At 39.5% G+C, this 18,358-nt stretch overlaps 1 protein-coding gene across 1 annotated transcript in view; it reads right to left on the bottom strand.

Annotated features, from left to right (window-relative positions):
* LOC150075707 (calcineurin-binding protein cabin-1-like) overlaps positions 1-18,358 on the bottom strand; it is a 1,104,404-nt gene that overhangs the window by 628,888 nt on the left and 457,158 nt on the right. Inside the window, exon 22 of the mRNA XM_090388624.1 lies at positions 3,429-3,568. Coding sequence (XP_090244750.1) covers positions 3,429-3,568 — 140 coding nt within the window. The remainder of the gene's footprint in view (positions 1-3,428; positions 3,569-18,358) is intronic.

The raw sequence follows: 18,358 nt of genomic DNA, 5'->3' as shown, positions 1-18,358 counted from the left end.
GTGTTGAAAAAATTAAGGCAGGATTAAATAAATTATTAGAGGATGGTTAAGTAATGTGGGAGGGTTTTTCTTTCCTTATGCTGATGTTCATTAGCTTGCTTGCTTCCTTGCATCATTCCCAACCAATAAAACATAATACGAAATAGTAATCCCCCATTATTGGCAAAACTGCAAATTATGACCCCATCCATAGATTCAGGATTCTTCTTATGCTCTTTAATAAGAAAACCATTTGGAGTTGGTTTGGTATGCTAAATGCCACACAATTTGAATTTATATATCAAAAGGTATATAAATTCAAATTGTGTGGTATCTAAAGGTATTTCTGAACTAGAATTATTTTTAAAAATAAATGCATAATTGATTAAGAATTTATCCCTAGCAGACCATATTATTAATAAAACTATTTACTTATAAATTATTAACACTTGAGAGATGAAGTGATTCAATGATAAAATGATAGCTTGTACACTGAAGATTTAAATTTTAAATGTCATATTATTATTTAATATAAATATACAGGTGACCCCCGCTTAACACTGATAATTTGTTCCGTAAAAACAGAGCGCTATGTGAATCCACGCTAAGCGAGCGCCACATTCCCATAAGGTAATATAGGTATTTGTGAGTTGTGGTCGGTGCCATAGGATATTTCCTAATCAATAATAAACGGTAGTGAAAGGATGCACAAATGTCAATTAAAATATTTAATATTCAAATATTTGTACATATAAAATATTCTGCATTACATACATATATAATTATGTGGTAACTACTTACGTATCAAAATTAAACTTACAATTTCAATTAAAATCATGAATTTAATTGATCTAAATTGATTTAATTTAATTGATGAATTTAATCATGAAAAATGTGTCGATTTTGGGTTGAACTTTGGCCCTCTTCCAAATAAACTAAAAGGGGTATTAATTTTAAATCCCCCGCAGTTTAATTACCACCCAACAAAGTCAACCGATCCTTCGCCGCTTTGAAACCCGGCATGTTTTTTCTTCTTCTATCAATATGAAACTTCTTTTAGGCATTTGTTTCAACAAAAGTCCTGCTTCATCTCTGTTAAAAACTTGTTGAGAAGTATATACATAATATACAGAATATTATGTATATGTATATACAGAAGTATATACATATACATAATGTAGTCACAAAAGAACTGGATGCAGGGAATAACTTTGATATTATATATTTGGATCTTAGAAAGGCTTTTGATACTGTTGCACATGGAAGACTGCTGCACAAATTGGAGCAGTGTGGCATTGGAGGCAAATTGCTGCTATGGATAAGGGGATGGTTGAGTGGCAGAAGACAGAGAGTGGTAATCAATGGACACTGCTCAACGTGGACTAATGTTATTAGTGGAGTTCCTCAGGGTTCGGTGTTGGGTCCGTTGTTGTTTTCGGTGTTTATGAATGATACTGATGATGGGATATCAAGTTTAATGTCCAAGTTTGCAGATGATACAAAGGTTGGCAGGGTTGTTAAGGACACTACTGACGCTATGCTGCTGCAACAGGATCTGGAAAGGTTGAACAGATGGGCTGAGAGGTGGCAAATGAAGTTTAACATTGACAAATGTAAAGTACTACATTTGTACAGTAACCAGTAACACCTACAGTAACCCCAGAGCAACGTATCAACTCTGCGGTACTACACTGACAGTGGTGGAGAATGAAAAGGACCTGGGGGTAATTGTGCAGGCAGATATGAAGTTCTCTGAGCAGTGCAGACGAGCTGCAAGAGTAGCTCATGGTGTCTTGTCAATGATAGACAGGAATTTTTCTAGCAGGGATAAGGAGGTGATTATTCCCTTGTATAAGGCAATGGTTAGGCCACATCTTGAGTACTGTATACAGGTCTGGAGGCCTCATTTCAAGAAGGATGTAGAGCTGCTGGAACGGGTACAGAGAAGGGCAACAAGATTAGTGAATGGAACAAAGGGTTGCTCTTACGAAGAAAGGCTTAAGTTTTGCAAATTACAGAGTCTGGAGACTAGGCACCGGCGAGGTGATCTGATAGAGGTGTATAAGGCTTTGAATGGTTTGAGCATGCTCAATGCCAATGGGATTCTTCATCTTGCTCAGAATAATCACCTCAGAGGGCATAAATTCAAATTGAGGAAGGACGGATGTCGGATAGATGTGCGGAAATTTGCCTTTGGCCAGCGGGTGGTTGGTTGGTGGAACCGACTTCCATCACTTGTTGTTGAAGTTGATAGCCTAAACAAATTTAAAGCTCAACTGGACAGGTATTTCGAACGAACGGAGGGGTGAAATGGGAGTGGTTTTTTTTTTTTTTTTTTTGGCTGATGCTGAATAAGCTTGCTTTCTTGCATCATATGCCTCTACTAATGCTAATGCTAATATCCCTCTTCAATAATTTTAACAAGTTGTTTTTTGAAAGTTTTGGCTCCTTCTGCATTTGCAGCTTCTCTCTGGATTTTAAATCTATTCAACCAGCCCTTACTAGTTTTAAATGGTTCCACATTTTTTTTTTTTTTTTTTTTCAGGTGAGTTTTCTTCAGATCATCATATTGGCTAATCTCTCTCTCTCTCTCTCTCTCTCTTTTTTTTTTTTTTTAAATAATATTTAATTTAACTGAATTCTGCATTGGATATTATCTTCAATAAAATTAGTTAAAGTCTTTCCATTTCAATCCTAATAGCCGGCCTAGCCCTAGTTGCTTGCAGTGGAACAGCTATCTTTCCTGCTGCTAAAATTAATTCTTTATTTTTTTTATAATTATTCTTACAGTTAAACTTGCAAGTCCTAAGTTATGGCACACATCCGCTTGTCTTTGACCGGAATCGATTCGCTTCAAAACGTCTAATTTGATTTTCAAATTCGGTCTTTTTCTTACTTTTATAGTCTTTGTATTGCGCTCAGACGTTGTTGCTTTTTCATTCTTATCAGCCATTATTAACTCTTCGAAAATGTAGCTGCGTTGGTTGCATTAATTATGATACAATGTTCAAGTAAACTGTCCATTTCGCGCGATGTCTAATACGGTACTGAGTGATGACTAGACTTCGGATAAATGCATATAACGCAAATATTACAAGCAGTATACTTGATCATTTTTTAAAATGTTGATCTTGGAACTACGTAACAAGTCACTGTACTGCAATTAAATTAGTGTGCGAGAAAATTTCTCAAGTCGGCGTGGGAAATGTTTTAATGCCGTTTTGCTATTCATTTTCAAGCTATAGACTCCATCAAATGAAACGATTTCGTTAAATATGCCAAAAATGCAATCTGTAAAAGAGCGTTATAGTGATCTGTGACAGCATTATAGTCAGATAGGGGTTATAATATAAGAAGAGCGTTATAGTGAATCAGCGTAAAGCGAACTGCATTATAACGGGGGCCTGTTGTACTTTCATCAATTACATTATACCAAGAATTAAAATTACTTTATTTCCAGCTCTCGTATGGTTGAAGGTTAACACAAGAAGATCAACCACAGCCTGGTAATTTCCTTGATCACAAAGTCTCTGGACTTCCTCAAGAGACTGAGAGCGCTGCAAAGACTCCAGTTGTTCTTGGACATGTTCTAAAGAAAGAGAACAAATTAAATAAATTTTAAAATAATCACAAAAGAGTGTGATAAAACCGACATATTGTGGCTTCTGATAATAATATTAGTATTAATAAGGTTAAATGATGTAAGGAAGATAAATTACTCTGCATCACCTTTATTTATATATTCATAAGTAGCCCATCACCCAAAAGTAAAAGTTTTAGTAAAGCTTTAAGTGGACCAAGAGCCAGCTGAAAGGGTTTATACATCGAAATTGTTTCCAGTTAAATGCTTTATGATTTTATTATTATTATTATTACTGCTCATATTATTTCCCCCTGATTGGGGGGTTCCACTGTGATGGATATCGCTACTAAGTACACAGGAGTACACCTGACATAACAACCATGGTGTGGTTGCTATCTCTGGTGTTATTGTTGATCGAGGAACTCTCTGACTATTCTACAGGTGTTCAAGACTGCGCTTTCTGGAGTTCCTCATAGGTTTTCTCAGGGATACAAAATGTTGCTAGGTTGTTATGTTTGGCACCATCTTGTAGCTGACACGATCAGTATAGTCTTTACTTGTTGCATGTGCCACATCTCTGTGATCTCCAGCCTTAAGTTTGCATACTTCCTGATTTTCTCCACATGGGTTTTCTGAAGGTTGCCAGTGTTGGGCACTGCTATGTATCAGATAGGCAGCCTTTTCCTTCTTGTCGACAAGGGTTATATCTAGTCTGTTGTGTGGGATTGTCTTGTCCATTATTTTGGCGCAATCCCAGTACAGCTTGTGTATTGGGGTCTCTAGTACTGCCTGGGGTTCTTACTTGTAGTACGGTACAATTTTTGTGATCTATTATTATTATTATATTATTTCTCGCTGATTAGTGTGAGGATTCCACCTGACGGGTACTGGTACCAAATGCACAGTGTGGTTATTATGTCCAGTATTACTGTTGGTCAAGGAACTCGCTAACTATCCTACTGTTCAAGATTGTGACTTTCTGGAGTTTCTTGTAGAGGTAGGTGTTCTTTGGGAGACCTATTGCTACTAGGCTCTTGTGTAGGGTCTTTGGCACCATACTGATGAGTAACATGATGACTGAGATGGCCGTTACTTGTTGCATATGCCAACATTTCTTTATCTCCTGTCTTAGGTCTGTGTATTTCCTGTGTTTTTCTCTTGGGTTTCTAGAGGTTGCCAGTATTGGGCACTGCAGCGTTGATCAGATGGATAGCCCTTTCCTCCTTGTCAACAAGGGTTATGTCCAATCTGTTGTGCAGGATTGTCTTGTCTACTGTTATGGCAGGGTCCCAGTACAGCTTGTGGGTTGGGGTCCCCAGTATGGCCTGGGGTTAGTATTTGTAATACGGTACACTCCTTTGATCAAGCAGTATTTCCCCGCTAGTTTTTAATGTAACAACCTGGCTATCTGTTCTTGACTATGAATATACTCTGGGTTGTACCCTTTGTCCTGTGGTGATGCGGAGGATCATTTCTGATGGAGGATGGCATTGTTGACATGTGTCATCTGTCACTCTGGGCTCCTTGGCAATATATCTTCTGTAATTCTGGTCTTGGATGGTCTTGGATGGCAAGCATGAATTCTCCAGTCTCAGAGAATGGCGTCCCACTTGTGAGCTGTTCATTGGAAGAAATTTTATCAATGAGGTCACTGTAGTGTCTGTCACACAGTGTATTCTTTGCCCATCTTTCTAGCTTCACTTGTTTCATCTGGGCAGGAGGTCTCCTCACTTAGGTTGAGTGGGGGGTATCCTGCTTGTCTATCTTCCTTATGGCCTGGTAGAGTGGCATTGTGATTTTCTGGAAGTAATCCTTCAGGTTCACTATCACATTCAGGTGGAAAATTGTGATTTTTGACTTCTAGTGGACTACAGTGGAAATAAGTACTTCAAATCACTACTTAAAACATCAGCAATTGACTTATTGCTACAAAAGTGTATTTAATTCAGAAATTATGGCTGAAAAATCAAATAATGACAAAATCTTGAATAATGACTTAAGAGACTCCTCTGAAAATGAAGTTAAAGTGCTCAGGGAGAGAAAGCCCTTATTAATGAGGAAAATGGTAATGGACTGGATAGCTGGCCTCCTCAGTATTAAGAAGGGCAGGAAAGGGAAAAATCAAGAAACTACAGAAATTCCAAAGTTGCAACAAAAGACAGAAGAACTAAAAGTAGACTACTCAACAAATTTAACTGACCCTATCAAACAGGCAAAGGAAACAAGAGTGTATCTAGAAGAATATACGCACAAGCAAACCAACAGGATTACTTCTGCAATTAGGCTGCAGATAGTGAACTGTTGGTCACTGCTTGAGCAGTGCCTGATCGAATTAAACATAGAGAACCAAGTGTTAAAATCAAAATTAGAAATTACAACTGAGGAGAACAACAACTAAAAAAACAATGAACACATTAACCTATGCCCAAGCCACAAAGGTTAATGGCAAACAGGGCATAACTAGAGCTAAACAAATAGCTACTAAGCAACCTAAACAAGGAAAGCAATATTATTATTCTGAAAGCAAAAAGTGACTCTACCCATAAAACCAGTGAGGCAGTTAAGGACACAGTGGTAATAAAGTTGAGGCCTCATCTAAGAGAAATAAAGATAAACAACATGCAAAAAATCAGGAATAATGAAGTCCTGATCGAGGTAGCAAGCAAAGATTGACTTTGCTTGCTACCTCGAAGAAAAATAGAAAACCATCCTGAGGTGGAAAAACTGGGCTTGCTCCCTGAGAAAACCCAAATATTATAATCTTTGATGTACCTGTGTCAGTAATAAAAAAAGAATTCATGATGGACATCTACTTCAAAAACTTTAACAACGAAATGATAATAGATGAATTTTCTGCTAAGTTCCTGCTGAAAAGAGCAACAAAAAACAAAAAGGGGCTCACATCCGTTAAGTATGGGCTTGGCTCACCCAGGGTCCTGAGCTGGATGTCATCATTCTTCTCTTTCTTGGCGATTCCAATTTACCTCTCTCTCCCCCCCCCCCGGAACAGCATAAGCCTCAGGTTTCCTTGTACCATATGGCTAATAATAATAATAATAATAATAATCATAATAAAGGAATGGACAGCTCAACATAATTGCAGAAATTACACCAAAAATCTGGAAGGTATTGCAGGGACAACAGAGAATCTATGCTGGATGGACCAGCTAACAGAGGTGCTTTAACTGCCATAAATATGGTCACATTGCCAGAAACTGCAGTCAGAAAGAATCTGTGTTTGTGGTCACTGTGCAGTAGCTGGCCATGGTTTTGCAAAAATTGCAAAGATAAGTCTCAAGGCAAGGCAGAATGGCTGACTGACTATATTCATAGTATCAGTGATGATAAATGCCCCTGTTATAAAAAAAAACTGGTAAAACTTACACAATCTAGGATCAACTATGTGCCAGACTGAAAACATAAATGTGCCTAGTGCTCTAAATCTCATCCAATTTAATGCTCAAAGAGCAAGAGCTGTTGTAGATCAGATCGAACTCAAATTAGAAGAAAATAATATAGATATCTTGGTACTCCAGGACCACTACACACATATGGGTAGGGTTCAGGGATACCCAAGAGGCTATAAAATAATAGAATACACTTCAGGTGTCCTTCTACAGAATAGTAATTAAAAATACTGACCTTACAGTCACAAAAGTGAGTTACCTCTGCTCCCCAGTGGGAGTATGTGCCCATATCACCAGTGCTGTAGGACAGTTTTACATTTTTCACTATATTCCAGACTAGGTGAAGATATAAATCCAACTGTTTAATACCTAAAAGAAGTCAGACTTGCTGTGACTACTTGTAGTGCTGTCTGGGTGGCGGTACTCACTAAGAATAAGTAACAATAGTCTTCTCCATTAGTGAAGCATTACTTATTAGAGGTAGTGAAATACCATGGCAACTCGTTGTGAAGGAAGAGCACAATATGAGATACAGAGCAAATGATGCATCTCACATTACCATCGTAGTTTCTCAACAGTTATCTATGGTGTATCTACACCGATATTATATAGATACTTATTATATATATATTACTAATCTTAGTTATACAGCTGGTCAAGATCTTGTATATTAAGACCAGGTTATTGGTCTGTAGTTCGCTGGGTTTCACGCATCTTGATCCTTAGCCTTAAAGTATGTGAATTCTTGAGTAAGAAACTGAGTCACATCATCTAGGTGAACTGCTCTGCTTAGTGCTTATGTGTACAAGTGAGCTTCTTCTTCCAGTAGTCGTGGGTGTTTTCTATTCCTAGGGTTTGCCAGTTGTGAGACTTCCTGATTGATTGTTGTACTTCTTCCTCCCGAATCGTCCATTCTGTTGTCTCCTGCATGTCCTTTCATTCTATTTCTACCAGAGGGGGTGCAACTGTCATGTCTTACTTCACTGCTCCATATGTTGACCATCCAAGCTGAAGACGATTGAACTCCTCAATCGAAGACTCTTGTTGTTTATTTTCCTCTGGAAGCTACCTTTTTATCGGCATAGTTTATTGCTGAGTACAAGGAGATTCTGCTTTAGTGTGCTTAAGTATTCTCTTATTCTCTGATTTTTGGTCTCGGTTTTGTTGTGGACATTATCCCTCTTGAGGATGATTTTCACTTTTCAAATCAACTTCTTACTCCTATACCCTGTCAATTGGCCTATGGCCTATCTTGACTCTTAATTCTATCTTCTGCAGAAGCCTGCTTTTCCAAGCAGGCAGTGCCTTGATTTTTCATTTCTTCTGGTCTGCAGGCCATCCACACAGTATATCTTGGATGGCCTGCGGCAGAGCACTGAGGTAATGTGGCATTATTTGCCGACTGAGATGGTCTGTGACTAGCCATAGATTCTATTAGGTCTCTGTTTTGGTGTGGCATGGGTCTTGGTGGGGTCTATTCCGTCCAATTCTTTTAAGGCCTTCTTCCACTCATCTTCTATTCTGGATATCATAACCTCTGTTTCTACTTCAGCTGCTCTGAATGTATTTCTTCTTGCTCTTCCTCATATGGTTACATGTTCTCCATATTCTTTGTTCTTTGTAGTTAATCACTCACATCCTGCATGATTTCTTCTAAGATTTCAGGAGTTATCAGACTCTACATGATGATATCCTTCTCTAGTCTGGTATTTGCTGTTCGGTGACCTGAACATCCTGAAATTGTTCCAACCATTTCATATGTAGCCTAGTCCTGTACACAGTCATATCAGCCTCTATCTTTGTTACTTCATAGTGTGTTTGCATGACGAATGTATTCAATGTATTCAATGCTCTACTTCATGCACTGGTGTATTCTTCCTTCCCAGGTGGTCACTAGAACAGCTGTGGAGGAAGCCCTTCCAGTTGTTTGGGCTTGAGCCTTGCCCTTCCCTTGTGTTCATTACTTTACTTCATGGTGGACCTTTTAGCTTTGGCTTACAGTGGTGTTAGTTCTTTAGAGTGAAACAAGATAGTGCCACTATTTGCCTTAGCCATAACTTTGACCTTTGAGGGAGGTAAATCTGCTGATGCAGAATCTGAGATTTTTTCTTTTTATATTATTATTATGTTCTTGTTTATACTTCGTCACGACCACGTCAGTGGAGTTTACAATAAAATCATCAATACAAATGATAATCGTATTTAGCAGGCACGGGCTTGAACCCCGGTCTACTCAAAGAACGAGTGCACTCAAGCTCTTGACCACTCGGCTATGTCAGGCCTGGTCTTCCAGTGTGAGAGACATGCATTTGCACCCACCAAGGTGGGATTCAAGCCATCAGGCTAGTAGTCCAGTGCTGTAATCATTGGGCCATCGTGGCACTTTAATATTATTATTGTTGTTATATTATTATTATTATTATAAAAAAACTTTCTCTTTTTATGTGATTTTTTTCCCACCCCATGAGAGGTACTGATACCAAGTGCATGGTGTGGGTGGTTGTGTCCAGTTACTATTATTATTGTTACTGTTAGTCGAGAAACTCTTTTACTATTCTGCAGGTGTTCAGGATTGCGCCTTTCTGAATATTCATGTAAGGATTCTCCGGGAGGCCTATCATTGCTGGGGTCCTTTGGAGGCTCTTTGGCACCATGCTGGTATCTGAGATGATGATTGCGATGCTCACCACATGTTCCATATTTTTGATTTCTTGTTTTGCTGTTCATTTCCTCATATGTTTTCTGAGAGTTGCTGGTATTGGGCATCACTAAGTGGATCAGATAGGTAGCCAATTCCTTTTTGACCATGGGGGTCACGTGTGGTCTGTTGTGCAGGATTGTCTTGTCTGTTATGATGGAATGGTTCCAGTATCGTCTGTGAGTAGAGGTCTCGTACTTGTAATATGGCAAACTTTCTTAGATCAGATGGTAATTATGCACTGGCTTCTGATATCCTGGTCATGCCTGTGACCAAGTACTCCGTCTGAGTGATGATCACTCTGCATCCTTCAGTGAGGCGCTGGATTGTTCGTGAGGCCAAGTGGCATTGTCGACATGTGTAATCTGTTACTCTGAGCTCCCCTTGGTGATGTATTTTATGTAGATTCTAGTATCGCTTACCTAGTCTTGGATGGCAAGCATGATTCCTTCAGTCTCAGGAAAGAACCTTCAGTTTGTGAGCCAAGCGTTTGAAGCCATCTTATCTATGCAGTCATCATGGAGGTCATAGTAGTGTCTGCTATGGGTTTTCTTCTTCGCCCATCTTTCATTTCTTCTGTGTATGTGAGTGTGGCCCTCTTGAGGTTGACAGTTGGTGCCATTTGTCTTATCTTTCTTATGGCTTATTAGTTTGGTGCTGTGTTTTTCTGGAAGTAATCCCACAGGTTCTTAATCACTTTATTTTCTTGTTAAATGAGGTCAGTCAATCCCCTTCCTCCTTTACAGGCGATTGTCAGTGTCTCGAGGACTGACTTCGGGTGGGGGGGTGTCACTTGGTCATCATTACCTTGGATGATATCATAATCTCCTCCAGCTTGGCGTTGGGCCAATCTATCATCCCAAAGGGTTATGTTAGTACAGGGACAGCATAAGCATTTACAGCTGTGACCATGTTCCCACCATTCAGCTTTGATTATAGCAATCTTTTCAGGTTCTGATGTATTTCTCAGTCAGGCATGCCTTGATTTCTTTATGTTTTAACTGGTAGGCCTGATCATCTCCAGATATTTGTAGGTCTCTCCCTTTGTTGTGGCCTCAGTCTCTTTAAAGGTCTTCAGCAAGTAGTTTAGTCCAACTGGATGTCCTTGCTGAAATTAATGGATGTTTCATTTGTCTTGGCTATATTGCATACTGATGTCAGTGCTAAACCCTTCAGTGATCAGATAGTTAGTTATTGCAAGTTTAATGGCGCATCAGCATCTAAGGCTATCGTGCGCCAATCAGTGATCAGAAGCAGCTGTGGAATTGATTCTTAGTTGCGACACAGTTTGATGTCATCCATGTGCAATAGGTAAGAAAGGGTGTACAGGCTCTTCCTCTCTTCTTTTAGAGTATACCCGCACTTACTGTTAATGAGCATGGTGAATACAGGGTTCAGTGCTGGAAAGAATAGTAGGGGACTCAGGGCATTTCCTTGAAGATTCTTCTTCTGAATGGTATTGGCCTCGTCATGCTGTTTTCCACCTTGATGGTGGTCCTCCATTTTGCCATGGTTGCGCCTAGAAAGTGTGTCACTGTCAGGATGACTCTGTAGATCTTCAGTGTCTCTATCAGCCAGCTACAAGGCAAGGAGTTGAAGGCCTTGTGGTAGTCGATGTAGTGCTTTGGTAGGCTTGCTCCATAATTCAAGCATTAATGGTCAATTGTTCCTTGCATCCTCTGCTTACAACCCTTCTGCTGCTCAGCCATGATGTTCTGGCTCTCCAAGTGGTCTGATATCTTCTTGGTTATGCAGCTAGTCAACGTCATCCCCATACTTCTTCAACCAATGCACAATACTAAGTACTTTAGGTTTGATATCTTTCGTGTTTGGGATTCTCATAAAAAAATAAAATATGTTCTCAGCACTTGGGAAAATGGTATCTGCTTTTTAACTTCTTCGTATGGAACCTTATGTTCAGTTTTATATTTCTAAATCTGCTTCTCTCTTTTCCATATACTGAAGTCTCTGGAAGAAGAAGGGTGGTCCCCTTTGTAGTTCACACACCGAAGAGACTGTGCATTGCATTCGTTATCAGAATGTTTTTTGAGCCAAAAGTGGCAAAAACAGCTATTCCTTTCCATACTGTTTGGGAACGGCCATACTTTTCACACATGAAGCATCTTATTAGACTGGGGATGTATGGCTCAGAAATGGTCAACTCGGGAACAGTAAACTCAGCAACAAAAAATTATTTTGAAAAGAAAATATATACATGTTTTCTTTAGGGTTATTATAAATTTATTAATGGAAATTTATTAAGTCAAATATATTAGTGCAATATGTTATTTATTAAGAACACACATTAATTAGAATGGAACACACATTAATCCGATCAACCCTTCCCTATCTCTTCCATCATGCAGTATGATTGATGACTTTTGAGGTTATGATGAACGGCGTGGCGAGATCCAATATTCCTTACATTTCGTGGGTACAGCTCTAAAATGGTGTTCGCAGGCCGGCCGCTAGTTAGTACACCAAACCGAACTTATTGGTAATTCTCTAGGTCAACCCGGATCAGCTAGTGTATAATCTTGCTACCTCTACTCTGCCAGATAGGGACTGGAGGGAGTCCGAGTAGTGTGTATGCGGGGAACATTGTCGAGGCCACGTTATGTCAAGGATCTGGGTATATTCTTACCACGTGTATGCCATATCCAAAAATTTCATTACTTCATACAGTATGTCCCACCCAATTTTTCTTACTATTCAACATACCATAAATTGTCAAACTATTGGAGTAAGCTTATCTGCGAAAATATCTAAACCTCCCAAGCACTTCCTAATTCATTTCACAAATATACGCGGTCCAAATTCTAATCTCAACAATGTCCATTTCCACTTCCAGTCTGCCAAACCCCATGACCTTTTTCTGACAGAATCTCAGTTATCAGTTGATTCAACTACTGCTTATCTCAGTTGCCCAAATTATTCCCTGTAAGATTCATTTTGCGTCAAAGGTGGTACTTGTGCATATGTCCGTTCCGGTTTTCCCTGTCAGAGACTTGGTAATTTGGAATCTCCTCTTTTCGATCTTCTCTGGCTTAAAATCTCTCTACCTCATTCTGTCAAATTCATCTGTTCTCTCAACTCTACTAATCACTTGGAGCTCTTTGACTTCCTCTTTTTGCAACTTGACTTTCTCCAAACCACCTTTCCTAACAGTGAGGTAATTTCCTTGGTGATTTTAATGTTCAAAAATCAAGCTGGCTTCCGTTTTCTAGTCACACTGACCCAGCTGGTCGAGATGCTGAGGCTTTTGAAAATACTAATGACCTTGCACAGATTGTTCATTTACCTACAAGAATAGCATTAGTAGAGGCATTTGATGCAAGAAAGCAAGCTTATGCAGCATCAGCCAAAAAAAACAAAAAAAAAAGAAAATAAATAAATAAATAAATAAAAAATAACCACTTCCATTTCACCCCTCTGTTCGTTCGAAATACCTGTCCAGCTGAGCCTTAAACTTATTTAGGCTATCAACTTCCACGACAAGGGATGGAAGTCTATTCCACCAACCAACCACCCGCTGGATAAAAGCAAATTTCCTCACGTCTATCCTACATCTGTTTTTTTTTTCTCAATTTGAATTTATGCCCTCTCAGGTGATTATTCTGAGCAACAGGAAGAATCCCATCAGCATTGAGCATGCTCAAACCATTCAAGACTTTATACGCCTCTATCAGATCACCTCGCCAGTGCCTAGTCTCCAGACACTGTAATTTGCAAAACTTAAGCCTTTCTTTGTTACATTCACTAATCTTGTTGCTCTTCTCTGTACTCGTTCCAGCATCTCTACATCCTTCTTGAAATGAGGCCTCCAGACCTGTATACAGTACTCCAGGTGTGGTCTGACCATTGCCTTTTACAAGGGAATAATCACCTCCTTGTCCCTGCTAGAAAAATTACCTATATATCATCGACAATACACCACGAGCTACTCTTTCAGCCCGTCTGCACTGCTCAGAAAACTTCATATCTGCCTGCACAACCACCCCCAGGCCCCTTTCATTCTCTACCACTGTCAGTGTAGTACCACAGAGTTGATACGTTGCTCTGGGGTTGCTGTTTCCCATATGTAGTACTTTACATTTGTCAATGTTAAACTTCATTAGCCACTCTCAGCCCATCTGCTCAACCTTTCCAGATCCTGTTGCAGTAGCATAGTGTCAGTAGTGTCCTTGACAACCCTGCCAACCTTCGAATCGTCTGCAAACTTGGACATTAAGCTTGATATACCATCATCAATATCATTTATAAATACAGAAAACAATAATGGACCCAATACTGAACCATGAGGGACTCCACTAATAACATTAGTCCACGATGAGCAGTGTCCATTGATTACCACTCTCTGTCTTCTCCCCCTCAACCACCCCTTTATGCATAGCAGCAATTTGCCTCCAATGCCACACTGCTCCAATTTGTGCAGCAGTCTTCCATGTGCAACAGTATCAAAAGCCTTTCTAAGATCCAAGTATATAATATCAAAGTTATTCCCTGCATCCAGTTCTTTTGTGACTGCATCATAGTATCCTATCAAATACGAGACAATCCTAACCATACAGCCCACACGCTTGATCTTTTTCTCACAAACAACCCTTCTAAGTACACGGTCGAAGTGAGAGGTCCTTTAGGCACTTCAGATCACAACTTGGTGATTGTCTCTTCCCCAATGGAGCCTTTATCTCATGGCTATTCCCAACCTCGTGTCGTTTGGCATTACAAGAATGCAAAATGGGACGAGCTGCGAGACTTCTTTTCTTCTTTTCCTTGGTCGGATTACTGTTTCAAAACTTCTGATGTCAACGTTTGCTCAGATCGTGTCAGTGAAATTATTCTTGAAGGAATGGAATCCTTTATCCCACACGCCACTTTAAAATCTTGTCCTTTATCTAACCTTGGTTTTCCAATAAATGTGCTAAGGCTGTTCAAGAGAAGAATGTTGCATATCGTAATTAGCTTATTTCTAATTCTTCAGTTTCATTTTCTGCCTAGAACAAAGCTCGCAACAATTGTAAAGCAGTTATCAATCAGTCCAAACTAGAGTTTGAACAGGCTAAGAGTAGAAAACTTGCTTCTTGCCCTAATGGTAGCCGAGCATTCTGGTCTCTTGCCAAAGCTATTCGCTGCAACTTTTGCCCATCTCTGCTCCCACCTCTGTCCAAACCACATGGTTCTGTTGTCACTTCAGCCAAGGATAAAGCTGACCTGCTAGCATCCCATTTTTCTTCCAACTCATGCATTCATGATCTTGGAAAAACACCTCCCACTATTCCCAACACGTTCCATTCAATGCCACCTGTGGCTTCCGTCAAAAGGATGTCAGAAGGATTTTGACGAATCTTGATGCTAAGAAAGCTCCAGGTCCCGATGGTATTTCTCCACTTGTTCTCAAAACTTGTGCTCCTGAACTTACTCCTATTCTTTGACGCCTTTTTTCACTTTCTTATTCCAAAGGTGTTTTTCCTTCTCTTGGAAATTTGCTCACATCCAGCCAGTTCCTAAAAAGGGTGACAAATCCCTTCCATCCAATTATCGTCCCATTGCAATTACTTCTACTCTTTCTAAAGTAATGGAGAAATCAATTAACCGCCAACTCTTAAACTACCTAGAAACCTTCCGTCTGATGAACGATCGCCAGTATGGATTCCGTCAGTGTCTATCCATTGGTGATATTCTGGCTTATGGTTACCCATTTATGGACTAATTCAATGGAAAGGTTCGGTGAAACACAAGTAGTTGCTCTTGACATCTCAAAGGCTTTTGATCATGTTTGGCATTAAGGTCTTCTAAACAAGCTTCCATCTTATGGTTTGTCAATTGTTTTTAGTAATTGTTATCCAGTTTCCTCTCTGATCGCTCACTGAGCGTGATGGTAGATGGCTCTGTCTTCTAACTTCTCCACTAATGCCGGTGTCCCCCAAGGTTCAGTTCTTTCCCCCACTCTTTTCCTCTTGTATATTAATGACCTTCTTCCATTGACTGGAAATCCTATCCATAGTTTTGCTGATGATAGCACATTGCATTCCACTTTCCATTTTGAGAAATCTTGTCCTGCTCAATTAGCTTCAACTTCTCAAATATCTGCTACCAATTCCGTAAATGCCGATCTTCAGGTAATTTCACAGTGGGGCAAAGACAACTTAGTTGATTTCAACCCTTCTAAAACTGTCTTGTCTTATATCTCGCAAAAAGGATTGTTCTGCTCCCATGCTTATCTTTAGTGACACTCAGATTTCTAGGCAAAATGATATATCTCTTTTGGGGATTACATTAAATATTGAATGTGCAATATTTGTAATGCACAAGCACATTACAAATATTGCTTCTTCTGCATCTAAAAAACTTGGTTTTCTCTTTTGCTCTCGGCATTACTTTTCTTCCAAACAGCTGCTCACTCTGTACAAATCGTAAATCCACCCTTCCATGGAATATTGTTCCCACATCTGGGGTGGTGCCCCCAAAACCTCTCTCAGGCTTCTTGATTCCATTCAGAAGAGGGCAGTTAGGTTAATTAATGATTCATCTCTAACAGGACTCTCCACTCGCTGTCTCATAGACGTACTGTTTCTGCTGCATGCCTCTTCTTCAGATACTTCCGTGAGCACTGTTCTTCTGAATTGGCTTCTATAATTCCAGCTCTCTCTCTCTTTCAAAACAGTCTGAACACATGGCTCCACCAGCCAACATCCATTTACTGTCCAACTTCAAACTCACAGAACCAACTTTTCATCTTTCTCGTTTATTCATTCACAACTGCCGTTTTCTGGAACAACCTTCCTTCATACGTATTTCCTGAAAAATCACAGTCTACAGAAGTTCAAGTCCAATGTCAACAAAAAATCGAAGTTTGCAGACGATACAAAGATAGGCAGGGTTGTCAAGGACACTACTGACACTATGCTACTGCAACAGGATCTGGAAAGGTTGAGCAGTTGGGCTGAGAGGTGGCAAATGAAGTTTAACATTGACAAATGTAAAGTACTACACATGGGAAACAGCAACCCCAGAGCAACGTATCAACTCTGTGGTACTACACTGACAGTGGTAGAGAATGAAAGGGACCTGGGGTGGTTGTGCAGGCAGATATGAAGTTCTCTGAGCAGTGCAGACGGGCTGCAAGAGTAGCTCATGGTGTATTGTCAATGATATATAAGAATTTTTCTAGCAGGGATAAGGAGATGATTATTCCCTTGTATAAGGCAATGGTCAGGCCACACCTAAAGTACTGTATACAGGTCTGGAGGCCTCATTTCAAGAAGGATGTAGAGCTGCTGGAACGAGTACAGAGAAGGGCAACAAGATTAGTGAATGGAACAAAGGGGTGCTCTTACGAAGAAAGAGCTTAAGTTTTGAAAATTACAGTGTCTGAAGACTAGGCACCAGCGAGGTGATCTGATAGAGGTGTATAAAGCCTTGAATCATTTGAGCATGCTCAATGCTGATGGGATTCTTCTTCTAGCTCAGAATAATCACCTGAGAGGGCATAAATTCAAATTGAGGAAAGACAGATGTAGGATAGACGTGCAGAAATTTGCCTTTAGCCAGCGGGTGGTTGGTGGAACAGACTTCCATCCCTCGTCGCGGAAGTTGATAGCCTAAGTTTAAGGCTCAGCTGGACAGGTATTTTGAACGAACAGAGGGGTGAAGTGGAAGTGGTTTTTTTTTTTTTTTTTTTTTGGCTGATGCTGCATAAGCTTGCTTTCTTGCATCAAATGCCTCTACTAATGCTAATATCTTCTTTTGTCTTCTCAACCTCCAACCTAAGCACGGTACTAAGTACTATAGGTTCTAATACCTCTCGTGTTTGGGGTTTACATAAAAAAAAAAAACATTAGAGAATTTATTGCATAGTTAAGTATACATCATTAATTTTTTTAATAATCCTAAAATTTTAATAAGAGCACTGGCCAATCCAGAATCTCGCAAGGCAATAATTATACCTGAGGAGTATTCCTATTATGAGTACAGTCCGACAAATTTTGAGCATTTTCTTCTAGCAGATTCAGGAAGAGACCAGTCTGACCAGCAGTGCATCCTGGTATTTGGTAGAGAATATCAGTTAACGTGGAGTGAACATATGAAGGAATTATTTATGGACGGCACTTTTTTACTCTCCTCCTCTTTTCTCTCAAATTTTCGTCATACTAGCTAGAAAAGATGGAGGTGCAGTTTTTCCTACCTTGTTTTGTTTGCTGCTGGTTAAAAGAGCTGAAATATATATACACTTATTTAACATGATACGTGAACTTTGGCCTCAACTGAATCCAGAGAGCATAAATGTGGATTACGAACTTGCAATCCATCAAACTATTCGTGCAGTGTTTCCAGAATTAAACATTAACAGTTGCTTATTTCTCTTAATTAAAAATCTTCGGAAACACTAGGCATTATGCCATGTTCTAGGAAGATACAATATGCCATGTTCTAGGAAGATACAATATGCCATGTTCTAGGAAGATACAATATGCCATGTTCTACGAAGATGTCAACTTTGCATTACATTCAAAAATTATCACGTCTGTTGCATTTGTTCCCCAAGGAGACATTATTCGTGCAATTACCAGTGCAGAAAATTATTTACCAGAAGAGTTTGAACCAATTTTAGAATGGTTTTACCAATACATATATAGGACGTCTCAGAAACAATGGTACCACAGCTGCATCAATATTTCCCTCTAATAT

The sequence above is a fragment of the Mastigoproctus giganteus genome, chromosome 14, assembly GCF_048544385.1.
Source record: "Mastigoproctus giganteus isolate SK-2022 chromosome 14, ASM4854438v1, whole genome shotgun sequence".
Classification (NCBI taxonomy): domain Eukaryota; kingdom Metazoa; phylum Arthropoda; class Arachnida; order Uropygi; family Thelyphonidae; genus Mastigoproctus; species Mastigoproctus giganteus.
The sequence above is the reverse complement of the archived record's forward strand: the minus strand, read 5'-3'. Positions and strand labels throughout refer to the sequence as shown.